The sequence below is a fragment of the Empidonax traillii genome, unplaced genomic scaffold (assembly GCF_003031625.1).
Source record: "Empidonax traillii isolate 1590-97213 ecotype Southwest subspecies unplaced genomic scaffold, ASM303162v1 scaffold135:size1941959, whole genome shotgun sequence".
Taxonomy (NCBI): domain Eukaryota; kingdom Metazoa; phylum Chordata; class Aves; order Passeriformes; family Tyrannidae; genus Empidonax; species Empidonax traillii.
This window is the reverse complement of record NW_020955328.1, coordinates 264,001-291,855: the sequence shown is the minus strand read 5'-3', so window position 1 is coordinate 291,855 and position 27,855 is coordinate 264,001. Positions and strand designations below refer to the sequence as shown.

At 46.0% G+C, this 27,855-nt stretch overlaps 1 protein-coding gene across 2 annotated transcripts; it reads left to right on the top strand.

The window, feature by feature from the left end:
* Window positions 1-757: 757 nt before the first annotated feature.
* WSCD1 (WSC domain containing 1) lies at window positions 758-26,763 on the top strand. Of its 2 annotated transcripts, none has more exons than XM_027883808.1 (9): window positions 758-1,400; window positions 8,908-9,593; window positions 13,303-13,417; window positions 13,894-14,078; window positions 16,780-16,901; window positions 21,529-21,694; window positions 23,109-23,273; window positions 23,891-24,091; window positions 25,089-26,763. In XM_027883808.1, exons 2-9 carry the CDS (start codon window positions 9,167-9,169, stop codon window positions 25,439-25,441), a joined length of 1,734 nt encoding a protein of 577 aa, XP_027739609.1. In that variant the 5' UTR covers window positions 758-1,400; window positions 8,908-9,166; the 3' UTR covers window positions 25,442-26,763. The 2 variants fall into 2 exon arrangements, with proteins under 2 accessions (XP_027739609.1, XP_027739608.1); XM_027883807.1 differs by having other exon boundaries at window positions 758-1,452.
* Window positions 26,764-27,855: the final 1,092 nt, after the last annotated feature.

Genomic DNA, 27,855 nt, shown 5'->3' with positions numbered 1-27,855 from the left:
CACACTTTTACAGCCTTAAAGGTGTACACACACATAAAGGTTGCAGTCTAATAGATGCACAACTTCTTGGGGTGAAAATACACCTCCAACTATCAGTATTTTTAAATTTGAATGTTATACTGCTAAGTCTCAGGATTCTCCATTAATCAAAATTCACCAAAAATCATTGCAGGATTGCAGCCCTATCAGTACAGCTCCCAGAGCACATTTGTTAGGAGCAAAAGCACTTTAACTGTTTACATTGAGCTGAACAACCAGATCCCTCTTCTAAATCATGTGGAGATGAGAAAACCAAGTGTGATTCAAGTAGTGTCAGCATCGCACTGTGGGGTTTGGCCCCCACTCACGGGGTGCACTGCATGGAGAGATCCACACAGCTGATCACCAAAGCCCATGGGGCTTCAGAGCGTGAAGCACTGTGAAGCATACAGAGAGGAAACAGGATCAGCCCCACACAGCATCCCAGTTCCCTCTTTCCTCTTAGGTCCAAAAAAAACTCCTGAGTGCTGCTTTCTGACAGCCAGGAAGGTGTTAGGTCTGATGTTTCTGATGTCACACCCCATGGCACAGGGAGGAACCAAGGGTCCCATTACTGCATTAGACTTTGCCTCTGGGAGGCAAATCTTCACAGGTTTCATGAAATATGCTTAGACTGTGGGGTGCTTTAAAAGCCCATGCAGTTACGGGGGTGCAGCCTGCCCCCATTTAAATGCAGATGCTTTCAGAATAATTATAAATTGCTCAATCTCTATGTGAAGCAGCAGCAGAACAGAGCTGAAATGTGCAGGGAAGGCGGCAGCACAGGCAATCCTGAGGACACCAGCAAATGCCTTTCAGCTCTCACATTTATAAATATTTTACTTGCAGCCACCTGTGCTCAGAATAACAATTTTTCTGCCTGAAATCTCCAAGCTGATGCCGGGAGGATATCAGGGACGCGCTTTCCCGGGACCCTCTCGACCTGTTGAGAAGGGGTCCGGGTCTCCAGAGGAGCGGCTTCAGAAGGATCTGCCCCTAGTGGGAAGAGGCACCGAGAAACAAACACCGAGCATCCGTTCAGCTGATCGCATTAGGGCTTCACGCTGCTGCCGCCGCCACTCAGCTCTCTGCCGATGCAGACATCCGTGCGCTTAGACAAACATCCAGGCAGAGGGGATGGCTAGGTCTGGAAACGTCTGCAGCTGCAGAAGGCTGCAGAGCTCTGCCGTGGAGCGGCCGTAGACAGAGGCTGTTTCCCCGAGCAGGGGAGCGTTATGAAACACGAGTGCACCGGCTGTGCGTGAGGATTCTGGCGGTGCAGCGCGGAGGCTGCTTCCATCCAGCCTGTTGGCGCAGGAGGCCATGGAGCCGATCCCTCCCGCCAGCCCCCGCAGAGCGCAGGACCCCGGCGCCCCGGCCCGGTGAGCCACGGGGACCCCGGCGAGCCCCAGGGACCCGCGGGGGACGGCAGCGGTGAGCGGGGCCGGGGGAGGGCGAACAGGGGCGGCTGGGGGTCCCCGAGCGCCGCAGACACCGCACGGAGCGGTGCGCGGGATTTACGGCTCTGCGCGCTGGAACCGCCAGGCAGCAGGAGGATTAGTGGGGAAGGGCAGAGGGAGCAGGATTTACCAGCTTTTCAGATATGCATTAAGGCTTTTTATAATATTCCACTGGATTGTCCGGGACTTTGCCTGGGTACAGCAAGGGTTCCTCGGCCATAAAAGAAAGGTGAGGTTTTTCTTCGTTTTCTCACAGTTGCAATATCTGCCTCTTGGAGCCGTGTGCCAGCTGGCCTAGGCATGAGCAAAAACCGGACAACTTTTTGCAGCGGCTGAGGTATCGGCATCCATTGCAGTCTCACTTGCTGTTTGATTTATTACATTTATCCACGGTAGATGGGGCTTAGTGGCATTATTTATAAAGACTTCAGTTTGCTCTCGAGATGCCCTTTCCCCAAGCATCCACAGAACATTATACTTGAAAAGTCGGCATGGATACTGCGAGTATGTTTGTGTCAGCCTGGTGAGGCAGGCTGGAATGCTCAGCTTCTCCAAACAGTTTCTGGAGCATAACTGTGCTGAACAAATACACCCTTAATAAGGTGAATGTTGCAGGAATTTATATATTGAAGGGTTTATGAAAGATACGTTTTAAACACCCATGATTTAGTTACAAAGCTGTGTGTTATTTTAATTCAAGTAGATTTCCTTGCACACAGGAAAAGATCTCACCTCTAGCTCCTGTAGGCTAAGGCAAACATCAATATATGGTACATTTCCTATAACATTCTCATGCAAAACTTCAGCCACAGACCATATAGAGGCTTTTGGAAACTGTAGATGGAGCATCATTTGCTGGGTACTTGAACTTTTAATATCAAAGGATGTACATCATGCATGAGTGCTTTATTATTGATAAAATACTTTTGAGGCTCAGGAACAGTTTGCTGAAAGCTCTTGGTTTATCAGGCTGTATGTCACCTCTGGAGCACACATCCCTCTGTGTAGAAAATGCACACACATATATGTGTGTGCGTGTCTACCTCTGAAATAGGGGTTTGCATGTGCCCACATCTTTTCCATACTGGCATGGAATCAGTTCTTCTGATTCCTGCGTTATCACTGAGCTAAGTAAAACGTATTGGATTAGTGGAGAAATACCATATCACCACAGTGTGCTCTCTACTCAAGCTGTCCCTGAGCACTTTCCAAATCAGCACTGTTCCACAACAAGCCTTGCTGGACCAGCTGCCTCCCATGGACTCCTCTGCATCCCTCACCTCAGGCTCTGCGCTCACCAAAAACATTACTGTCCAGATTTACACCTATTTATGATAAAAAATTGCTCTCAAAAAGTGGACTATCTGGTGAAAGAGCTGCTGAGATTGAATTAACGCTAACTCTCCAGCCTCAGGCTGCAGCTCTGCTATATGACATTGCCTTTCTTTTCCAAAGCTGAATTATCTGTCACTGTAAAACACCTCCCATATTGAATACAGGGGGTATAATGTATGTTTTAATTTATGTTATTTTCCACTTAATTTGTCTAATTTATGGACTACAGAGTTTTTTCTCTATCTTCCTGCTAACTCAGCATAAAGATTTTTTTTCTGCTCTATCGTCAAAGATAACTTTGCAATTTTATTACATCTTGTAGCAAACACATGTAGCAAGCAATGGTAAACTTGCTGGAAAGCCCCATCAAGCTGCAACGCTTGCCACCACAGCATGTGGAGAAAGAGGTGCTTTTACATCATTTCTAGCTTGTTGACAGACCTTACAGGGAGACACGTGCGTCAGGTCAGCACAAACCCATCCTCTAGCAAGAAAAACTTGTGAGGGTCCCTTCACTTGTGTCTCATGGTCACTCCGTTGCTTTACTGAAAATCCCTAGACCATAAGCTTCATTTGGCAGAAAAGTGGTGAAAGAATTAGTTTCTAGAAATATTTAAAAGCCAAATTATTTTCTAAATGACAGTGTTGGGGGTGACTTGAAAAGAAACGAGGAAAACACCTTTCATCATATTTAGATAAAAACCCTCGGCAAGTCCTGCAGCAGCAGAATTGACTGATGAGTATTTCACGTGGAGGGTGACGCAGGCTATGCCCAAGTGAAGCAGGGGCACTAACTCATCCTCAGCCTTGTGGGCCCAAGCTGGATGCTCCTGCCTTGAAGCAAAGAACAAAAGCAACTTGAGTTTTCCACTTCCCTTGCATACAGGGCAGGGATGAGAAAACCAGCAGCAGAACGGGCGCAGTGGCAGCAGCTGCAGGAGCCGTGGGGACAGCACGGAGTGGGATGTGAGGGACACCAAGGCTGTGCCCTGGCCCTGCCCGCACAGGGCAGCTTGTGCACTGTGACAAAACCCACATGCACACAGCTGTCGGAAGAAATGCCTGCCCAGGGCTAGAGCTGGAGGATGCTTCTGCCTCCAAATGAAGCCAAATGCTCTTGAAAGGCCAGATTGGGAGTTTTGGATGGGTCTTATTCGAGCATTGCACCATAACTGGCAGAAAGGTCAGCGAGCAGGTTGTAGTCCTTGGACCTCATGTCACAGAAAAGAACATGTTTAAGCTGGCAAAGGACATGAATATTGTATTAACTCTTCATCAAAAATGTCTCCTCTTTTTGGTGAGAGAATATCCAAGGAAAGGTGATGGAATTACAAAATCACCTTTCTTTCCTTTGCATTCCGAAATTATGCTGGCGCGGAGACAATTCCGCATGACACTTTGTGAAGGAGCTAGAAAAAGTAACAATGGACTTGAACCAAAATCCATCAGCATCAACCTGTATCCTGATTTGGGTGGATTTTGGCTGAAGACAGTAGAGTACCAGGATGTTTCTTCTAAGCTTCACTTTCAGCATCTGCCACTTTCCACACAAAAATGATCCACAGTTTCATTTTTCTCTTTTCCCGTGACTTGGAAACTGGAATAATAAAGAATTTCTCTGTTGATTCCACTCAAGGTATGAGGGAAGAGCTCTGCTCAACTTTGCTGCCTTTTTTAACCCCTTTCTCAAACCTGGAGCGATGCTCTAAGTACATCTGAAAGCACGGCTACAAGGAGCACTCACTGTCAGCTGTCTCAGAGTTTCTCAGGATGATTTCAGGTATCGGAATACAGGGAACTGCAAAAGCTTGACAGGGTCCCAACCATGAATTTGTGGCTTCTTAAGAGTTTACTTCCTATGTGCATTCACACAGTATGATGTTTCCCTTGACTTTCCAAACTGCCTTGAGAAAAAGACAGTGTGTATCCAAAGAAAAGGCTGTGAGCCAGAATCCTTCAGCTGGGGCCTAACTGACTGCACTTGTCCTCAAAGAAAGCTGACAAAAGAAAGGAGAAATGTGGAAGAGGGATGGATTTTTCTAAAAATACTGCACATGAGTCCAATTCCCTTCAGTTTACAGTAGAAAACATCATCTTGCTTCCGTGCCAAGAACTCTGATTTTGCAAAATCCTGCTACTCTTTAGACAAGACCACCTCTTGATGAGCTGCAGCCGCCAATGCAGCACCGACCTGAGCTTCTGCATTGAGCACATATTGAGGGACAGCCCTCACTTAAGCAACTCTTCACCTGCAACTCTGGGGCTGTTTTTCAGCGTCTTCAGCCTTTACCGGCATTCAGGGCATCACTGAAAGTATTCAACCTTCCCTTAAGAATTCTGTAACTGCTCCTTAAGCTAGGAGAGCAGAATTGCCAAGAGCTTTACCATGTTTCTTTTTCTATTTCTATTTTCTATTCTTTTCTATTTCTCTTTACAAACACATTAACGCAGCTGCCTGGTGTGATATCCTCTGTTACACTTTGCAAGATCATTTTGGAAGCAAGGTACTGACCTGCTTTGTCTTAGAGCCACTTTTTGGTGGCAAGGGATTCTATCCCTGCTGAAGGCCCAGGACCCAGTGGATCTCCCATGCTTCCACTCACCATCCCCCAAGCTGACACTTGCCAGTGCTAATTACTGCCCTTCTCCCCGGCCCCCCCACCCGCCCTGCACCCTGTGCAGCATTAACCCTTTCATCGCCCTCTTCAACTAGAGGTCTCCTCTGCCATTTAACAGTTCTCATTGCCCATCTCAAACTCCTTTCAATTACCATTTTATGATTTTACAAACAAATTTTTGTTTGTAAATTTTCCAATTTACAATTAATTCCCAATTAATTGGTCCTAAACACCTTTGGCTGTGAGAACTGATAAACAGGAACAGAAGACTGCTTTTCTTCTGTTTCACTTCATTCAAGTGAAACACGCATGAAAAAGACAAATTATGCATTTTCTATTACCAGATACTAGTTATTTCCTTCTTACTCTTTCCTGTTTAATATCATAATCAAAAGTGATGCACTTGAATTCTTCTAGGCATACTTTGATGATATTGCAATATGCAGCTTAGGGAAAAATCAAATGACAGTTTTTATGTCAGCAGCACTCTCTGCTATTTCCCCACTAAAAAGCAACATTTAATTTTTGAGTTGCACATTTGCAGCAGTCTGTGGGCAGAGAGTCTCCTTATTTATTTGGTTGGATTTTACTACAATGTACTGTCATGGCAACTGCTCTAAGGGTGAGTGCATCTGGAAGTAATTCATACACATCATGTTGAGTGCAGCAAAATTGTCTTATACCATTTAAACTTTTTCAACCACTGGGCAAGGGCAAAGTTACCCTTTTGAGACACAGAAGCAGCTTTTCCTTAGTAAATAAATAAATAAACAAACTTGGCAGAGCAACACGAGCAATGCCAAACATTTCTTTGTGTTTGGGCACAGAACCTGCTGCACAGTTAATTTAGGTCTGATACCTTGGGTGTTTTCTCCAGTCCTGCTGATGCACAGCAAGTTTTCCATTCTGCTCATGTGGAGGTAGAACATCACACCAGCCACAGTGCTCTTTGGGCAGGTGGTGGCCAGACTGGCCTCCCCTGGCTCCAGGAAACATTGACACATGCTGTCTAGGCAAATGGCAGACCCTCTCATCCTGAGGATGATGCAGCCTCCAGTTGCTCCACTCTACATCACTGCAAACACAGAGAAACTACTGAAATCCACTGACCAAGCACACGGTGTTAAAAGAGACTAAACTGGGCCAGTGATGCAGTGTCAACCATAACGTGCCTCTCCTCTGCTCCAGCTGAGCTGTCACTCTCGGCGTGGCTTTGATGAGCCCGAAGGCTCTGGCTGCCTCAGCACAGCCTCTCCAATGCCAACAGCGAGGTGCAACTGAAAACGTGGGCTTGAAGCATCTCTCACTTTTTGAATAAACCAAAAGAGCCGTGAAACCCTGGATTACTGCAAATCTGATCAATTTATCTGGCCTCATCTTGCTGCTGGGGGGAGATCAAACCTTTTGAAGTCCTGTGTGACTTCAGCCATTGTAATCTCCCTGATGAGGCTTCGCAGCAGCATTTTACCAGCATTACACCACTTTATAGTGCAGATGACACCTCGAAGAGCAAGGTGTGCCCAGCCCCCAGCTGCTGAGGCAAACAGCCACCTGCCCACTGACAGAGCCTTCCCTCAAAGTACTGCTGGCTGCATGGAGCACTGTAATTCCCAGTCCAAATTCCAAGCTAGCATGTGCACACAGCTTGCTTTCAGATCAGACAACCTCCACTGGGAACAGCTCAACTTTCCAGTAGCCCCACGGCAGGAACAACCACTGAATCAAGCCCCACCTATGCTCAGAGACAGTATTTCTTCAGATGAATTAGCGCAGTAACAACCTGCACAATCTAATTAGGGCTAATTTTCCATTCATCTGTCTTGGTATTTCTGACCCTTTTACTGCAATGCTTGAGCACTCACAACACTGATCAGAGATTTTCAATAATTTAACTTTGAGGGTCAGCTCTTTAGCTGGTGTAAATCAATGCATTTTCTTTGGCTTTGGAGTTGATATACAGAGAGGTGTGCAACTTCTGCTCTAGTGAGAGCAGTCAGAATTCACTGCAGATGCTACAACCTGGCAGTGCTTTGCACCCGCTCATACTCCCGAGTCCTTAGAGAAAGAAGAACCTAGAATATTTTTACTCAGTCCTGTACAACTAAAATCAGCATACATGAACTTCAACAACAACTTAAAAATACACCTAAATCAGGTCTTCAAGGCCACTCAGATTGTAAGATTAAAGACAGGGACTCCTGCCTTGTGACAGCCATGTTTAAGAATCAAGGCTGAAAGGTCACACAAAAGGAATTTAGGCTCAACTGACAAAAGACTCAGCTGAGCCCTAATTTATTTTTGTCCTAGAAGTTTTGAACCTTTGGTTTTGGTTGTTAAGACAGAGAGGATTTGCTCAACCAAATGAAAAAGGGAATGGGTGGAGACTTAATTGGTAACATTTATTTAATAAAGAGGCATAAGTGAATATCCACAAAACTTTTAAATCAGATACTGAAACAAGAAATACAATAAGCAGATGCTCATTGCGAGGACTGTGGATTTCAGGAGTGTGACCCCATCACAAGCTAAACAAAAGCCATAATATTTTCTTTTCTAGAAAACATTGCCTATTTTCTCAACACTTGCCTGGCTCCACAGAGAGGGGATGGACTGGGAAAACAGGAACTTATGGGGAGATGCCAGCTTTTATTTGCCATGGGAGGTTAAAGGTTCCCTAGAGCACAAAGGAGCTTTTCTTGCCCAGACAATCTCATTGTGATACACATCAGCACAACTAAAGCTGCAAAGCTCAGCAGCAGTCAAGAGAGATCTGCTGAACTTGAGATGAAATTCTTTCAAACATTTGCTAGTTTTTATCCACACGCACCCTCGCATCAATAGTTGGCAATATGAATCTACTAAAAAAAAAAAAAAAAAAGCAGGATATCTGGTTTCTGATAAAGTGATGTTCACAGCAACTCCCCCAGCTCTGTAAATACAGAACCCCCAAGTATCCTTCCACCATAAAGCTCAGCTTCACTGTGCTGCACAGAGATTAATAATTATCTATTGTGGGATAATGCAACTTCTTTTTCCTCCCACGCACCCACACTGCAGTTTCCTTCTGATCTGCATTTGTAGCTCAGCTACTGTTTAGCTGAAAGGAAGGAATCTGGTAATACCTCTGTAAAAAGATGCCTGTACTGTGGCTGCCTGTTCAGCCAGTGACAAAGGATGGAGATGCTGGCTACTGACAAAAGAAAATAACTTCTTTTCCAATCGTCCCAAGATAAATAACCTCACCATAAAGGTATTTTTTGTGGATTCCAAGGCAAGAGAAAGGAAAGGAAAATCTGAAACTCACTTGTACTCAATCAGTTGTTCTCATTGTAGTTCTTAATATGCGTAATTGCAGACAACAGATGGAGAAATGCTCATCTAAAGCCAAAGGGGGTGGGTGGATGGGGGAAAGTGACCCCGATGGTGGCTATTTCCAATTTGGATGTGAACCGACCTTCCTCCCCTTGGTAATTCAGGTTTCAGCATCGGCTGTTCGGCAGGACATGATGAAGGCATCACCCTGGGAGCGTGCAGAGACCCTGGGCCAGCCTGGTGCCTGAGCCTGGTGACTGTGCTGCATCAAGCTGGGCTCTGCTGCAGCTGGCTGGGAAGAAGCTTTTCATCGGAAGAAGGCACCAAAGTGATGGGCTGAACTTATGGGAGGAACGAGTGTCTGGCCAGGTGGAGATTCAGGGACCTGCTGGGAGGCGTGAAGGGCCCAGTTTCAGTAAGGGCATGGCCAAAGCTTTCTACAGGCTACAGAAGTTAATCCGTCGGACCCAGTTTCTGCTCTTCTTCCTCACAGCAGCTTACCTGATGGCTGGCAGCCTCCTGCTGCTGCAGCGGACCCGCTTGGTTATCCAGCAAGGTTCACATGGGACCTCCGCTAACCAGGCCCTGACGGTGCCAGAGGAGATGACCGGGGTTGGGATCGCAGAGCCCAGGACTCTGCAGAACCCCCACCCTGGTCCCAGGCTGCTGGTGGGAGTGGATGCGCTGCAGGATCCGGCCCTGGAGCAGCAGCACAGCCCACGCTGGCTTGTGTCCCGCAATTCAGAGCTCAGGCAGCTGAGAAGAAGGTGGTTTCACAGGTTCATCAGTGACCAGGAGCCCATGCAGACAGCGGGATTTAAAGTGATCAAACACACTGCTGAACACAAAGGTAAGAGACACACCCTGCACATATAAACTGCACCTTGCGTGTCCCAGGCAGACACAGGTGAGCACCACAATGTGTCCCTGCAGATATGCCTTCCTCCTCACTCATCACTAGTTTCAAAACAGTTCTTAGGCATATGCACACACCAAAGTGCAAACCTAACCTCCCTGGTCATGCTGAGCTGTAACTTCCTCCAAAAAAAGTAATTTTATTGATTGAATGGAAGCCCAGACAGTGCAATGTGCTTCCCTAATTTAAATTATTTTCTCTTCAAGCAGGCAGAGATGACCATTTTAATTGATTTTCTTTCTCAGAAGAGGGAACACTTTAAAATTGGATTTTATCAAATTAACTATCCAAGACCACACAGTACGATAAGTCTAGAAGTGCCTCCTTGCTGCTAAAGCTTTCTGGCATAAACTAAATTCTGCTATTGCATATGCGTTCACTGTTCCTGACCTGCCCTCTGTGAGCATCTCTGCAAACACGCTGTTCTCTGGGGGACATGAGGTGAGCCATCAACCCCCCCAAACTGGAGACAAACTCCTGGGGTTTGGCAAGTTTGCTGAGAATGTCCAATAGGGCAAGGGACTGCAAGGAGAATTCACACAGCTCAGTGCCCAGAAAACATGGTACAAACCCATACCATTTCCAGTTCAAATGGAAAGGCATTCCAGTTTGACAGAAACATGAGTTCACTGTGAGTCTGACTCTGTTGCCCTAAGAGCTGCTGGTAAATACCCCTTGGGTTGGGTCAGCAGGACGACTTTCAAGAAACTATTATCCAGAGCAAGCAAAGAAGCAAAACAGGACTCTAGTTGTTCACATTTCCTGAATGGCTTTCTACCCTTATGACCCCACTGACAGTTGCATCATCCAGGCGTGTTTGGGCCAGCACACCTCGACAGGCCCCCCACGCAGCACAAAGCCCGTGGTGTTGGGATGTTACACAGCTGAGCTGGAACCCTAAACCTGCCATCACCCCCAATGGCTGAGTTCCCAGGGAGCAGACAAGCCCCCTGAGGAGCCCACCACAGGAAGCACCAGGATCTATGCTGGGTCACTGCCATGCCCTCACTGCAACATCTGAGTGTGAGTTTGCAGTCTTTGACACGTTACCTTTTAGAAGAACTAGTTGTTCTTGGAGATGTTTCACTGATAGTAAAGCAGGAATGGGATCTGGATGACTAGACACCACAACACTAAACTGCTTTTTAGTTTGTTGAATAAATTTACTCAAACAAAAGGGCACCTTATGCAAAAATCCCACAAAATGGGTGCCATGTTTTGATACCTACTGAGGGAATTGTCAGAAACAGAAGGGAAAAGGCAATAGTGGTGGTGTATGGGAGATGAGTCACACAGTGTGAGTCAGGCAGACTGAACCACTGGAGTTACCTGAAGAATCAAGCTGGAGCTGCTCCACGGACACTTCAAAACACCCTGTTAGTAGCAGGTTTTGGTGGCAGAGGAGAGAGTGAGAGCCACTCAGCCAGGGCATTGCTCAAGTTCTAACTGATGATGAGAGGGGCCAGAAGGACTATTTATTTTTACATCCCACCACACTGAAGTGTAGATTCAACTATGCATCATTTGAATATCTGACTGAACATGAAGTGACATTATTAATAACAATATTGTTAAGACGCTGTATCAGCCTCTGAAAATTATCAATTAAAATTTAACTACCTATGTAGAGCACGTTATCTTCCCCAGCTCACTTCCAGTAAACTTAGACGCTTGTTATTTCATTATGGATCCCTTTCAAGATCTAATGAACTCCTCCGTGGTTATAATGCTTATTAAAGTTTCAGTGATGCCCTGGAGTTCCTGCTCAGTGAAGCACCACTGCCTGACTGGAGGCTGGGCTTGGGCACTCCTCAGTGGTGCCATTGGAATAACACTGTGGCTCTGAGGCACCACGGCTGCTCTGCCCCTGCTTCCCCAGGGGCTGCCAGCAAGCCCTCCGTGTGCCTCCCCAGGCAGATCCTTAACCCAAGACGAAAACAATGGCATCTGACCCATCTGTTAGGAACCTCCCAGCTCGCTTTGCCTTGCCCTGTCTCCACCCAGGAGCACACAGCCTTGGGTGAGAAAATCCAAGTCCTGTTTTTTCTCCAAGTCAGCCTCCTACCTGCTGACACTGCAAGTGGCTCAGGGTAGGGACCTCATATTTTCCTGCCAGGGACACTGGCAAACACTGTTAGTACAACAAAGGAGAGTTTTCTGTTCCGAGTGCTTCCAGTGGATGGAGTTTTACGGTTTCCCCTGGCCTGGTTTGCCACTGCACAGGATGCAGAGGTGACAGGGACTGGATCACTGACATAACATGACATGCCACTCTAAGACCACGACTCATTCATAGGAGGATGTGAACGAGAAACCACTGCTGGGCATGCAGCAGCATGAGAGGGACACAAGAAGAGGGCAGATGACGGCTGCCCTGCCCAGGACCCCCACTCAGGCTCTTTGGCCCCACATCCTCAGTTTTCTGCTGCTACTGGCTCGATTGGAATACTCAAATCAAAAGCCAACAGTAAAATGTGGAGCACCCTTTTTGGAAGTGCATGACTCCCACCTCATTAACAGTGTGCTGGAGTGTGTGTTCACAGCTTGTGAATTTTCTAATTGCATGTCGGCAAATTACTGAGTGCAGGTCTTTGGATCTACTGCTGCGTTTGTAATATTTAAATGTTTGATATATTATTCCTGGCTCCAAAATCCGTGTTAGAGTAGCTGAAACTTCCTTTTTCTTGTGAGTTATTTTATTGCTAGTATTATGCTTTTTAGTTTCATTTTTCATCATATATTCTTTTGTTGTCCACAGCTTAGATTATTCATTTTCCCTGTGTTATCATCTCAATGTTGCTACTCTTAAAATCAAATTTCCTTTTTTCTTTCATATTTTAATGATAAAATGTACTTACAGACACACCATTGATGTATAATAGTGGGATGCCACATCATCTTCCAATTGTATATTCAAAAACAGGTTGGACTTTTATAGTATTTTGTTCATGACAACAAAAAATAGGCTGAACTTTGGATGCAGTCTAAGAGAAACATTCATCTTTTATATGCTAAGTAAAGCAAGACGAAGAGATTCCTTTGCACCAGAGAGAAGGAGATAGCTCAATGCACGGTGCTGCCTAGTTAAGACTGAAGTTTTCTTTCCATTACAGCTTTAACATTACTCTCTATACCTAAAGAAAATTGATTTTCTTAATATTTTTCTTGCACCATATCATTATCAACTAGAGATTTAAAAAGCACTTGGGAGAAATCCAACAAGATTTCTGGAAGTTTTTACCACTTTGAAGACTACATTCTCCATTACTTTAGAGAAGTGCCATGTTTCATCGCCCAAGAGAAGGAGACAAGCAGGCAGCAGCTGCTTGCAGGAGCCACGGTTCCAGGGGATCACAGACTCTGGGTGTGCAAAGGCAGGTCTGCTGAAAGGAACCTGGGGAAAGTCTCATTTCCCTTCGGTGCATTTCCATGGGACAGTTGCACTGAGCTCCTCAATACACCTACCAAGATTCAGTACGAAGGGAGAGCTCTGCAGAGCAGGTGGGACCCCAGACAGGTTGGGACTCAACTGAACACAGCCCTGCTTGCAGTGTATGGTGCTAGATTGGCCCTGTATGGGTTTTTCCCTTTCCCTGTCTCCATCCCATACGTGTTGCCTAACCCTGGTCTCGCATGCACACAGGCACCTACATAGGATGCTTCACGGACGATTCAAGGGAGAGGACACTGAAGGGAGCTGTCTTCTATGACTTAAGAAAAATGACGGTAGCTCACTGCCAGGAAGCTTGTGCTGAGAGGTGAGTGGTACTTTTTCACTGCAAATTTTCTCTTTTCTGATAAGCAGAACTAAATTTGAAATGGGAAAAGCATTCCTACTTTATACATACAACATCTGTAAAATGGTAATTATCTCATACCTTCAGGCATGGCAGAGCTCTGCTACCCTCCTTGAAGCAGAGCCCTGCACTGCTGGCTATTCTCTATGGCAGCATAGCTACTTACAATATCTTTTCTGTTGTCCTGGACAAAAATTACTGTTTGGTTAAACAGTCTCTGTTAGATATCTATCTTTTGATAGATACTGGTCTCTAGCCCAAATGTCATCAAGCTGGCTGCCTCTGTCAAGGAGGCCACGCTGTCCCTGGGGTGGACTCAGCTCTGGAGCAGGGCAGAAGTGCACACTGTACACAAGGATGCACTCCTGCCTTCCTTAGGTACAACCCGGGGAACAGATGGGTGCCTCTGTGCCAACGCCTGGTTTTGCTCCTTGCAGGGCTTACACCTACGCAGGCCTGGTGTACGGAGCAGAGTGCTACTGCGGGAACACGCTCCCAGCCACCAGCTCGAAGCCTGAGGAGTGCAACAGCGAGTGCAAGGGGGAAAAGGGTTCTGTGTGTGGAGGGGTGAACCGGCTCTCGGTCTACAGGGTGGAGGAGCTGCAGGCAGGAGCCAGGCGACGTAAGTGGTTGTGTGACTGAAGGGGGAGGCTGCTCGCCCCACGAGGGAGAGACATCAGGGCCAGGCTGGGCACGTGGGTTGTCGTCGCTGCTTGTCTCGCTCTGTCACTAGAGTTTGAAATGGCAAAGGACAAAGGTGCCTGAGGGGCACAATGTCCATTTGCTGCTGGTCTGGTCCCTGGCTCCCTCCCCAAAATAGCAGAGCTGCTTTCTGCCTCAGAGTGGGGAGATTGCCTGGCACAGCTGCCTCGGGACTGCCACAGAGGAGGCTGGTGTCACCAGGGACACAATGCATGAAACACAACTCAAAACAAACAGAGCAACTGCAAGAGAATTTCAGCTGAAAACCCACTCCCTTTGGCATCCACTGCAAGGAGACAAACCCACGTGTTTAAGAAACAGCCTTAAAAGTGGGTGCCCTATAACAGGAGGGCAGAAAAGCACTCAGATCAAGGCCACCCTAAGCTCAGATGATCCTAAACAAAATGAGTGCTCTGTGACTGCAGCAGGGAGTAAATAGAGGCCAGAGACAGAGTCATAACAATCCCTTTCCTAATTGAGAGGAAAGAGACCACAGGGTTTTCCTTTTCCAAGGACTTCTGTCTCAGCAGCCGTTGGGATTTTTGTTTCATCTTTAGATGGCAACACACTCTACTCGTCATTCAATTAGCTGCCATGGGGGGCACAATGGATAAACCTTTAGGCCAACACAAAGCACATAAAAGACCTAAACAGCTGATCAGTCTTTTCAGTTGGCAAGTTCACAAGACCTTAAGGATGTTATCTGCTGAGAAGAAGCACCAAGGCCTTAGGTTGTGCCAGTATTGATAGTACTTCATTTCTTCTTAAAGACAAGTCAAGGTTTGTATAATAATCCACCCAGCCACATATAAATTATGTATCAAAGGTACATAGACTTAAATTGCCACTGTCAGGCTGATGGGCACGTTGGCAAGTTTCCCAGGACATGCATCACTGTTTAAACCTCAAGCATAAAATATATATACATACTTGGCAGGAAAAGGCAGCATTTAATTTTTTTTAAAGTATTAATGAATTAGTCATCAAATTAGTCTAGCCTGGAGCTAGATATGTTTTTTTTCTTTTTTTGCCCTTAGTAACACCTGATAGTTGTCTGAAGAATCCCCCTGATGCAAGCCAGCTGAGGGGCCAACAGAAGTATTAATCACAATGAACAACTACGTTGGAAAGTAACTCTGAGACTGTAACGGCCCCCGTGATTTACACTGTGTAATGTAGAGCACAGACCTCACATAAGACTTCTTACACGGAGCAGATTCAGTGGCATCTCCATTTAAATCTTCTGAGAGATGGGGCTTGCTTTCTCCCCTCTCCATCCCTCACCTCCCCCTTCCCACCCCAGTTCCCTGGACAGCCCAAGCTGTGCAGCTCCTGTGCTGCAGGTGCCCCTCCATCACATTAAGGAAGCTCGAAGTCCATATGGCAGCAGGGGTGGCTGTGGCAGAATGCAGCTTGCCTTGGGGCAGGAATCTGCCATCCTCCCCAGAAAGCAGGCAGACCACACAAACCCATCTGTTTCCAGTGGAGTCTGTGGGTTCCCTGTGAACCTGCTCCCTCTAATGCTGGTGTGGACAGCTCAAGCTTTCTTCCTCACCACTGAGACAACTCTAAACATGTTCATAACCATTTTGTTTCAGGAATTAAATATCAGTGTGAGGTTTAGTAGGAGGCTTTTCGAGATCATCCCGAGAAGCCCGAACACACCCAGGTCCTTTATTCTTTGGTGCCATGCTTGCAGTGACCTGGTCCCAGGGAGACTCCTGTTCCCCTCAGCTTGGGTCAAGTTATTTCTTTAAAATTTCACATCACCTGAGTGATCCCAGAGATCCACCCCTGCTTCTAGTAACTGGTCTGAACAGTTATTAGAACAATATTTACACAGCTTCTCCTTAGATTGCTCTTGACTCACCCCGGAGAATCTGGGCTTTTGTGCCAGGAAATGCATGCAGAACCAAGTTTTTTTTCTTCATAACTGCACTGCATCTCTCCTGTCACCCAGCTCACTTCCCACATCAATTCTGGTGATACTGTTCAAGGGAGACCCTGCAATTCTGCCAGGGTTTGTGGTGTTTCTACAGAAGTAGGTGAGATCAGAGGCTGGTGCTAAAGATGCAGTGGAAGCTTTTCTCCCAGACCAGTTGACAAAAGCCCAGTTTAGGGTCTGAAGGCTGCAGTAAATTCCCTTGGCCTGAAAAGCAGGAGATGGAGGAGAGAGGCAGCTGAGCAGCAAGATGGGTCCGGGGGAGGGTTTTTTTCAGGATTCATTTACATTCCTTTCCTTTCCTGGTGCAGATCTTGGGAAGTTTTGTAGATTTTTATCGGGGCTTTTAACTCTTTGAGGGGAAAGCAAGTCTTCAGAGGAAACTGGGACTGCAAACAATAGCAATGCCCTCCACCGGTGGAATTTAGCCCAGACCCTGTGCTGCAGCCCTGCTTTCTGTGGTTTGTACAAAGCTGGAGGCATGTGCTCCTTTCAATACCATAGGATTTGCAATGCATTTTTCTAGCATATATCATGGTTTCTCTTACTTCTGCAGCCTTTGTAATATAAAATTTATTTTATTATTTTTGGTTTCTGAACCTAGTATTGTTCTTTGTGAAAGAGGCAGGATACTACGGACATCATTTTCTTAAGAGAAACCTATTTCATATCCCCGCAGGGAGGAATGTTATCTATCGAGGATGTTTTAGAGCTCCAGAAAATTTAACAGACACCTTTCCAGCCTCTTTGATACAGCCCAATTTGACGGTGGAGATGTGCTCTGAATTTTGCTCCAAGAAAGTAAGAACAGTTCTCATTTCACATCCTTTTTTCTTTTTTTGTTATTTTGAAGTCTAATCTACTAAGGGAAGGGCAGAGATTAGTGCCTTAGAGCTTTGAATTTGTAAATGAGTTTCTAAAGGACAAAACTCATCAGAGTAAATACCCAGTGATGCATCTGGTCCAACCACTGGAGTGGGAATGGCAGGAGGGAGAGCCGTGAGAGCAGTACCACATGATACATAGAAAAGCTGCTCTAAGTGATGAGTATCGACCATGAGGAAATCAATATCGTTTCCGTGTCACATTCCAGCCAAGCCCTGAGCCGGATCTGAGCCCGGAGGAGGTCTCAGTGGCTGCAGCTCACGGGGAGGTTCGCTGCCAGAGGGTGGATATGGGCTGGCAGGATCTGAAATGTAACTCTAGTGCCCTCCAGGGAGCCAGTGCTGCTCCGCTCTCAGGGAGCCATGGGCAGGGCACCTTCTGTTTGAGTTGCTGTTGGTCCTCTTCCCTTCCTCCCTACTGCGATGGGGCCAGTTTTTTGTACAGAGGGTTCACTGTGTGGTCAGATTTTGCCTGCAGCCACATTCAGCCTCATGCACTAAACTCAACATGCAATTGCTTTTTGCAGCATCGCAAAATCGATTAAAACTACGAAGGCATGAAAAACAAACCTTCTTAATCACTAGGTAGAGCGGGAAAGCTTTTCCCAGTCAACATATTCTCTAAACCACTTTAAAGAATGTGCTGTGGAATTAACTGTGCATTGCCCTGTGTACAGCACCTCACAAACATGCCCCCCAACACACTCCCACATCCTCTAGGCATAGAAGTGTTCAGGAATTAGTAATTATTTCCAAGCTTTGCTATTAGTCTGTTTAATGGTAAGAAAAAAAAATCTTGATCTGTGTCTGTTTACCCCATGTACCATAATTCTATTAATATTTACCAATGAAATGCAATTAATCACTGCTTCTCTGTCTGGGAGAATGATATGAAATATGTGGAGAAACTGTTTTCAGATGGGCTCATGATGTCAGTGTTTTTAAGTACAGTCCTGCCATTCTGATTTTGGGAAATGATTTTTCTGAAGGGGTGGGTTTTCAGAAGTATAGTTCCTTCAAGTTTTTCTGGCCATGCTGCCTCATAGGAGCATCTGAAATTACTGGTGACTGAGACGGACAAGAAAAAGGCAACAGCCAAAATGTACCACATGAACATGACATCCAAACAGGTTTAGGATGGAGGACACTGTCCATCTCTATGAAATAGCCATAGAGATGGAATTAGAGCTAATGCATATTTGCTTGATGAAGCTTGAGTGAAAAGGCCATCAGCAATCCAGATATTCTAAAGGATTATCTAAACAGACCCTTTCTGCACAGAAGGCACAAAGAGGGCTGCAAGAACGATAGCATGAAGAGGAAAAGCTACTGAAAGAAGGTGAAGAATAGGTTTAGTACCTCTCTCATTTATTCCTCCCTTGAAACGGTGCAGGTAACAACTCAATATTAGCTCTGCTAGACACCATGAGACCCTTTGGAAAGGGATTATCTGCCTGCAAAAAGACTGGCAATTTCTCCCTCTGCTTCAGAAGCAGAATTGCATAGCCACAAGTCCAATTGTCACACACCAATTTGTGATTTAACTCCAGATACTTACACAAGACCTGTTACAACACCCTAAACGTGTGATGACATGAATAAAATCTGGAAGAATGCTCTCTCTCGGAGAGAACTGCAGTACCTCATGGCATCTGAAAGCCATGCCAATAAGTCTGCACACTCGAACATTTCCACCTCTAAGATGTTTTTCTTTTTTTTATAGAGCAATACAGAGAACACAGTGATCTTCTCATTTCAAAACCAGACCTACTATTTTGGATTTCAGATGTACTAAATACACTTATTTACCCATAAACAAATGACTCCTGGGATTTGGATTCAAATCCCATTGCAGAATTCATACAGAGTGATTCCATAACTTGATTTAGATATTTTTCCAAACACAATAAAACAAAGATAAGTAGGCCAGAACCACAGATAATCACAGCCTTGCTGATTTTACTGCAGCAGTGAGAGGGGAGCATTCCAAATAGGGTCACACTGGGTCTAACGTTGCCCTGCAGAAATGTCCCCTGGCTCAATACATCGCAGAGAAAAACAAGCCAGAATTTTTATGCAAGGACAGCATTGACTTTACATTGCTTTTAGCATATCCAGTTCAATGAGAACTTGAAGAATGACTTCTAGATTTGTTGCAAAATGAACATGCCAATTTTTAAAGTAACCAAACCCATCAGTTTTACTTGGGAGAGAAATATCTTATTCTTTCTGATAGACCAAAAGACTTTAACTGCATCAGATAGGAGGGTTAGCATAGGAAGTTGGAAAAGGAACTAATTTAGCAGAGTAATCAGAGCAAAACAGATAAATGCATTTTTAATCTACTCATAATTCCTAATTTGGATACAACCTACTACAAAACAATCAATGATTGAATCAGGACAACAACTGTGTTGCTATTGGAGAATGTCTGCTTTCCTTACACCACTCAAACTACCTGTTGAGGCTTCATCTTACAAATCTTTGTGTAAATAGTCCCACTGAAATCACCTCTCCCTGAGTTACAGCTCACAGGATGCACACCTGAGCCTATCAGTGGCTGCTCTCCGGCTCAGTCCAGGAAAATGCTTATTCACGGTCCCACAGAGCTCTCGGGCTGTACGCTGATGTCACACCGAAGTGCAGCATCACAGCTCTGTGTGTGCTGAGCTCGAGGACTAGTCCCTCACTTCTAAGTGAGATGGTTACTTCAAGCCATGACCCCAGCTTGGGACACACCTAAATACACATTTGAGCAAAGGGGATGGCTCACAGTTTTGCTTAAACACTGACGGGAAGTCAAGATTGAACACGTCACTCTCTGCGCTGCATCAGGCAGACCCATCAACTTCTGCAAACACAGGAGGTAGGAAGAAGAGGTTGCTTATGTCTCCTCACAAAAGCCCGGCCTTCCAGAACAGTCCTTCACTTGCAGAGCCACTTGGCATGAGATACAAGGAACATTTTTGTTCTAGGCTGTGTTTGAGGGCAGGGACACAATAATTTCTCAAACTGAGAAACACTGCTTCATTGTAAAGAGACAATTCCTGTTTGCAGGCAAACCCAGAACAGTTTTGCCCTTGGATCAAATCTGTAAATAGTTTTTGACAATGTCATATCTCATTTGCTAAGCAAATGTTGGCTGTTGGAACACACACAGCACACATGTTGCATTTGCGTCCTTATCAGAGGATGAATGCATGGGCAAGAGCGAGAGATAAGCTGCTCAGCAGTCCTGTCACGCTTTTCCAGACTCCAAAAGACTTTTAAAAGGCAAAAAGTGTTGATATGGAATAGGTGGACTTGAACATTCTGCACTCAAATACTCCCTGAATTTACTGCTGCCCACTCACACAGCCCCACATCAGCCCACAGGGGACTCTAGGACAAGCCCAGTCCTTACCTAAACAAGGAGAAAACCTGAATTTTAGGGCCAATAAGCAACGGCTAATTTCTTTAGCAAATAATTAACATATGTTTCCCTCAGGCTGGCTTTAATTCTCACCACCATTAGCCCAACTGCAGCTTTGCAGCCTGTTGTCCATCCTGGATAAGACTAATACAACAAAATCTGAATTATTCTGCATCAAATATATTAAAGAAAACATTTCTTATGGACAAAAATTTTCCTTGGGAATTCATTCCTTGCAAGGCACACTGACTATAACTTCCTCATGGTTTCCTATCTGGAAGCAAGGTGGCACAAAACACAGAATATGCTGAGTTGGATGTGTGTGTGCCTGAGAGCAGAGTCCAGGCACCAGCTGAGCTCACCCCAGGCCACAGCCATGTGCAGGCACTGCAGGTCCCCTCTGCTATGTAGCCTCGCTCCTGCTGTCAGCCCAATCCCTCTGAAAAATGGGCCAAAAATTGCTTGGTGGAGCATTTCTAAGTAGTTCTTTCAAAACGATACCCAGTAGTTCTCCAACCCTCCACCAGCCCCCCTCTCTGCACATGCATTTTTCTGCAAACTGTGGGGTCACACTAAAATGCAAGCTTTCTTCATGGCTTGACTTTGTTCTTTCTGTCTTTACACAAAGATTGCAGCAGTCAGTGGGTCCACAGTTCCTTCTTTCCTTCAATTCTTTTTAGAGCAAGTTTCCTCTACACAAACTTTGGTAAAATCACCTGAATAAGGCAAATGCATGGGAGTTGACTTGGTTTGGGGCAACGTAAATGGAGCTTTAAAAGTTCTTTCAATTCAAAATGCTCATTTTTGGGAGCACGTTCAAACTTTTCCTAGACTGATATTTTGCAGGTGGAATTACATACTAGGTGTTATAACTTTTTTTTATGAATTATGAAAAAGAATAGTGTGAATTTTAAAAGTTTTTGAGCTTTGTGTCTGAAACTCACTTTTTAGGTAATTGCAATATGAGACAATAGTAGTAAAAGAGCACTAGCTTTAGAATGACATGTCAAACAGTGCTTTGGTCTTGACAGTGGTCTTGGGAAGATTAACTTTCCTTGCATGGCAGCAGCATTCCCTGCAGACTGTTGCTGCCCTGGCACTTATGCACTGATCCATTTTCTCTCCTCTGTAGGAGTTTCCCTTGGCAGTGATCCGAGGGCAGGAGTGCTACTGTGGATACCCCACTGGGAGCTTCTCGCTGCGCGATGGTGCAGATGGGCTGCGCTGCAGCGGGACACGCAACACCAGCAGCGCTGCCGAGGGAAAGTACTGCCTGGTCTATCAGACACCTGTACAAGGTACAAGCTCCAGCCTCGCTGGACCAGGGCCACTGCTGCTGGAAACAGCCCCGGTGCCCCTTCTGCAGCGGGTGAAAGTGATCTTTAGAGCAGTCTCAGCCACAGTAGTATCATGGTGCAAGCAGGTATCGTGACACAGGCAGGAATTTAGGAAACAGTCTTTATCTAAATTCCTCCTTTGCAATCACGCTCATGAAGATGCATCTTTTCATTCTCTTACTGCACACCACAGCCTCCCCCCAACACAGAACAACAACATTATTCTGCAGGTGGAGAGAATGAGGCAGAGCCTGGGAAGGAATTTCCCCACCATGCAGCTCCCAGATCAGGCAGCCAAGTGAGGCAACTCTGCAGACTCTAATTCTGCTCTGCTCATCTTCCTCTAAAATATTCTTCTGCACACATGTCTAAGGCTGGAAAACAAGGTAGAGAGTAAGCTTCCAATCCAGAAAACCATTTAGGTGGTTCTGGCAAATTTATCCATGCAGTGATTTTCATTGAGTTCAGTGAAACTTCTCACAAGCTTAAAATAAACAAATTAAGTGTTTTTCTGGATTGGTGCTAGGCTTCCCCCCCCCCCCCCCCGCCCCGTTTTTTTGTTATTCCTATCTCCCAGTTCAGAGGTAGATTGCAGACACAGCATGTGAAAAGATCATGCAAGAAGAATGCTTGTTTCCATGAAATTGCTAGTACTTCTCAGGTCTGTAGAGATCAGCAGTAGTATAAGACTGCCTTCTCTGGGCTGTGTAGGCACTTTCTAGCCATGCCTTCATCTGGAGCTTGCTCTGAAGAACGAAGAGAACTAGCTTCTTGATGAATCATCACACAGGGTCAAGGTTGGTTCTCATCCTATCCTTGGTTTCACTGGCATGTTAAGAAGCAAGGTGAGGATTTACAGAAGCACATATGAAACCAGGTGTCTGACTCCATGGTTGCAGGGCTTGCCAGTGCCTGGGCCCTTCGGAGAGGAATGGCAGTGCAGAGATTTAACTGAAGGCAGCTCCTTTCAGTAGCATTGTTTTCTCCTGTGTTATAAAACTCCCAATTTCCAGGTGTAGTGGCACATTTCAAGTTTCATTGCAGAGCCAACCTGACAGGCAAATAGTTGGTAACAAACAGGCATCACCAAGGGGCTTTTAGCACAACTTGCTGGCAAGTACAATGGTTTGCAGCAGCTTTATCAAAAAAACATTGCCTAACACAAAACCAGCAGAAACCTCTCTGAGGATAACCTCTTTGGCTTCATACGGCTGAATTAATTTTGGGAAGTAGCTGACTCATAAATGGACTTAAATTGATATCCTATATTCGTAAGAGAGAGAAGAAGAAAGCAATAAACCCTGTAATCAGGAGCTGTCAGTGGAATTATTAAAAAGCCACAATACTAACAATGAAATATCTTCTCTATTCACAGACACTCGCTGCACAGATAGGAAATTCTTAAGCACCAAATCCAAAGTGTTTGTTGCTTTGTCAAGCTTTCCTGGAGCTGGGAATACATGGGCTCGCCATCTGATAGAGCACGCCACAGGATACTACACAGGAAGCTATTACTTCGATGGAGCCCTCTACAACAAAGGTACTGTGTCCCAAGGGATGGAACACATGCAGCCCTTCCAAGGCACAGCACAGGGCTTTACTTATTGCTCTGACATTCTTCTGCTTGAGCCAGCAACAGCTGTCGCTGTCAGCACATTTGGGGAAACTTAAACACATGCCTGGACCAAGCAGCCTCCCCCAGTGCAGATGGCAGCAGGGATGGCTCCTCAGTGCACTGTGCCTGACAGGCAGCTGCTCTCAGAGACAACAGCCAGGCTCTGCATTTGCAAATGTGCATGTTGCCCACATTGGTGCCCTGTGCACACACATGCCTGCTGCCTAAATCCTGTGGGTAAGACCCTTCACTAGCACAGGAAACACGAAGGTTAAATTTTCAAGTGTTACTAATTATTCTGGGAGGGCCATATTCCGAGGGGACAAACATTTAGCAAGCACTAAGCACTGGCCCTGTGAAAAGCTGCCTCACTGCAGCGTGGGGCCAAGGATGCCTTGCCCAGCAAGGGAGAGCCTGGCTGCCAGTGGGTTTAACTGACTGACTGTCACACCAGCTTTACACCACTGTAGGGAATGATGTAGTGCAAAAAGGTACAGACATATATCAAGTGAAAAAGTAAACAGTCCTGTCTTGTAAAACAGGTTTTAAAGGAGAAAAAGACCACTGGAGAAGTAGAAGGACTATCTGTGTGAAAACACATGAAAGTGGCAAGACAGAGATTGAGATGTTCGACTCAGCGATCCTGTTGATAAGGAACCCGTACAAATCACTAATGGCAGAGTTCAACAGAAAATATGCCGGGCACCTGGGCTATGCCACTGACCGCAACTGGAAGAGCAAAGGTAAGCACCATGGCAACATGGGCTGGTTTGAAACCCACCTCCTCAGCATGCTGGGGACCTGGGACCCAAGTCCTACCACACCTGAGATCAGACCCAAAGCACTTAGACCTGCCCTCTGGCAGCAGCTGAGGTCTTGCTGTACACCCACCATCATGGGGAAGAGAGGAGCACAGCACTAAGGCTGCAGCCACAGGCACACAGGAGTACCACTGCCATTGCACTGTTGGGCCAAGAAAACATGTCCAGGTACAACACTCCTGTGCACAGCCCATTTACCAGGCTATGTGAGGTGAAGAAAATTCGCCCCTGCAGCATATAATAACCATGAAAAATCTAATTTAAGATTTGGAGGATCCAATGGAGCATGACATTTCCTGAAGGAAATGTTACAGCACTGTACATGCTACAGCACTGCAGATAAATAATGATAATAGTAATAAGGGGACTTGAGATTCAGTGTCCCCTGAACACATGAAAAGACTTCAGAACCTGCCCGCCACGCTTCACGCGTTTGACTGGCAAGTTGGCTGGTGACTGCAATTCCCCCACTGGATACGGTGCTGCACTCAGACTCTCCAGCAGAAAAGACATTTGGCTTCCATTTCTCCTTGGGCATATTTTAGGCATTACAGCTGTGGTTTGGCACAGGGCTGGGGGGGTTGAACTGTCCTGTGTGACACCACATTTCTTTCCCAAGTTCACGTATCACATTTCATCAGTCACAACTCAAGACCTATTCATCAAAACCCACACAAAATAGTTCTCAAAAAAAAGTCTGGAGAGAATGGGTTGACCACACTGCAAATTGCTACATTTTGGCCACAGTGCTCTTTGTCCAGCCCAAAAGCTTCCACCAGGGCTATCTTGACCTTGGGGAAACTAAATTACCACAGACAGCAAATAGAGATCAAGGTATCATTAATGCCCAAGGCAAAGGAAAATTGTTAAATGGCAGCATGGCTAATTATCTTATTTTCCTGGTTTCCTGGTCATCCAGAGTGGCCAGATTTTGTGAACAGCTATGCCTCCTGGTGGGCCTCCCACGTCCTGGACTGGCTGAAGTACGGGAAGCGCCTGCTCATTGTCCACTATGAGGACCTAAAGCAGAGCCTCATCCCCAAGTTGAGGGAGATGGTGGAGTTTCTGAATGTGACAGTGACAGAAGACCGGCTGCTCTGTGTGGAGAACAACAGGGATGGGAATTTCAAGCGGTCAGGTGCTAAGCAAAAGGATTTTGAGCCATTCACCCAGGAAATGAAAGATCTTATCAACAGATACATCCTGATGGTGGATGAAGCCCTGAGGGAAAGAAACTTCACAGGGCTGCCCAGGGAGTACATGCCAAGATGATAGCCTGGTATTACACTGCTACGGTTAAAAATAAAGTATTTTTTCTTAAAAAAAAACTCACACAAAACAAAAAGAAAAACAACGACAAAACGCCAGCACTCTCTAGCAGTTACAGCAAAGATACTTGTGGAGGATGCTGAGAACTGCAAATTCTCTCCACCCTTGGAAGGTTCTTCAGGGCACTAAGTGCTCCAGAAGGGAAGCCGTGAAGGATAGAAACTGGGTTATAAACCAATGCAAAAAAGCTGTTAGGTCTACCTGTGTGTGTCCCTCCCTGCACAGGTGGGTCAGAGCATCCCAGCAAAACATCCCTACCCCTGTGGCACCTGTCTGCTTGCCCCATTGCCACCACAGACCTGCCAGGGGTCGCTTGGGATTCCACAGCAACTGTGCTGGAAATGGATGTGCTTAAATGGGGAGAAGGAGCGGGGAGGGAAGTCTTAACACTGATCAACAATTTTCATCTGAGTATTTAGGAGAATCGGTTGCTTTCTTGTTCTTACAACCCATTAGTCAGGTCACGTGCCACAGCAGTGTCAGAGTTGCACTGGTGCGTGAAGGTGCCGTGGATGCCGGGCAGAAAGTGCTTCTGGACCAACCCCAGACTGCCCTGCAGGAACAGCAGCCTGAAGTTAAGGATCACCTGAACTCCACAGGCAGGGAGGTAGCCACAGCATCCCCCACGGTGAGGCGCACAGTAGAAGAGCAGAAATTCAGCATGACCAGTTGGGAATCCCTGGGTGTTATCAGCCCCAAACCTAGCCCCAGCAGCATGGATGAGACCCCAGAGGGTGGCAGAGGACAGGTGCCACCTGTGCTAGGGGCTTGGCGTAGGTTTCTGCACCTCCATCTCTGTACCTGCAGGGCCACGGTGGATCTGGGGAGACACCGGGGCCAAATGTCACTACAGCTGGTGCTTTTGGTTCTAGAAGTGGCCATGGCCAAGCAGTACTGACATGAGCCTGGACCACCTTGGGAGTGGGGGCAAGGGGGATGGCCCTGCCTGATTCCCCCTGATCCCTGGAGGAACTCCAAGGCAGTCCAATCTGAAAAACCACAGCTACTTAAAGCTGCCCTCTGGAGCTACCCCCAGCAGCCATGTAGGTTTGATTTCTAACTCCTGCTGTTCCCTGTGGCTCAATACACCCTGCCCCAGGCCTGTGTGTGGTGTGGAGGGAGTGGGGGCACAGGGGGCTGGCAGGGCAGCTGCCCCATGATCCTAGGCCACCAGGCAGCTTGGCGATGGTGAAACGTTGCAGCCAAGGGGGCTGCCCTGCTGCAAGATGCTCCTGTTCATGTGAAATAAAGGATTTCTTAAAAATCAGAGTGAAAATACTAGTTTTAATAAAACAAGAAGTTTATATAAAGGAAGCTGGACTTCCTCTGTATCAGTGGTGTTTTAAAAGAAAAACACAACAGGATATAGAGAACACTTCAGCCTGAGTCTCTCCCTGTTTTTCGCTCTGCACACAGCTCACCTCTGTGTCACCTGGTTGGTGTGGGGCTTGTTGCAGGGCTGTCATATCCCTATCCCCAATCTCCAGTGCCTCCTCCAGCAGTAAGGGCCCCAAGGGCAAAAGGGAAGTGGTGAGGGATTGCATCGGACTGAGCTGGTTCACAAGGAAAACTGAAATTCTCTTTATTTATGCAAGGGGCACAACTCAGAAAAAACAACTGAATTTGGGTACTGTGAGCCCAGATAAAGACAAGTGGGAAGACCCTTTCATGCCTGCACAGAGCACAGCCCTTCCTGGGATGCCATGCAGCCCCTGGACAGGGACATGGCTCACACACACATAGATAGTGAAAAAAACCAACTAAATACCACCAAAATTCAATAATATTGTGCCAGTAACAAACAACACAGATAGTAAAGAAACACTCAGGTATAGAAATACCCCGATAACGTAGATAAATTAGGATGCCACAAAATAGGACCATTACCATCTCTACTGTGACTTAGTAAAGAGGTGATTCTTTCTGAAATTATGCATTAAATTGCTTCCAAGGTTCATTTGGGCAGCAGTTGCCACTAAGGGACATGAGTCACATCCTACAGAGTTCGAACCCAGCCTATGGAAGGTGCACAAATACTTAGAAAGAAATTGTTCATGGTCTCACTGAACTATGTGCCTGAGACCACAGACTAGAATTTGGGCCAACCAAAAAACATTAAGATTATGAGAATGTCATTTTATTACATGGTCTTTCCAGCCTGATATAGTTTTACAGGACCATTATAAAAAATACTTCAATCATTTCAAACCCTGTAAATGGTGAGCAAGGACAGACTGTGAACTCTCAAGAAAGCAATTTAATTATGTGCATGTCCTGTAATGAAGGCTCTAGGTGGCTAAAATTAGAACTCGCAAAAATTATGAATATGCATTAGCTCTGTGATGCCAAAAATGAGC

Bases quoted from the DNA above. Each gene is read 5' to 3' on its own strand.
- WSCD1 (XM_027883808.1), top strand. From the start codon at position 9,167: ATGGCCAAAGCTTTCTACAGGCTACAGAAGTTAATCCGTCGGACCCAG. The intron at 9,594-13,302 runs GTAAGAGACACA...GCATGCACACAG, and splicing joins ACACACTGCTGAACACAAAG to GCACCTACATAGGATGCTTC. The intron at 23,274-23,890 runs GTACTGTGTCCC...CTTGTAAAACAG, and splicing joins TGGAGCCCTCTACAACAAAG to GTTTTAAAGGAGAAAAAGAC.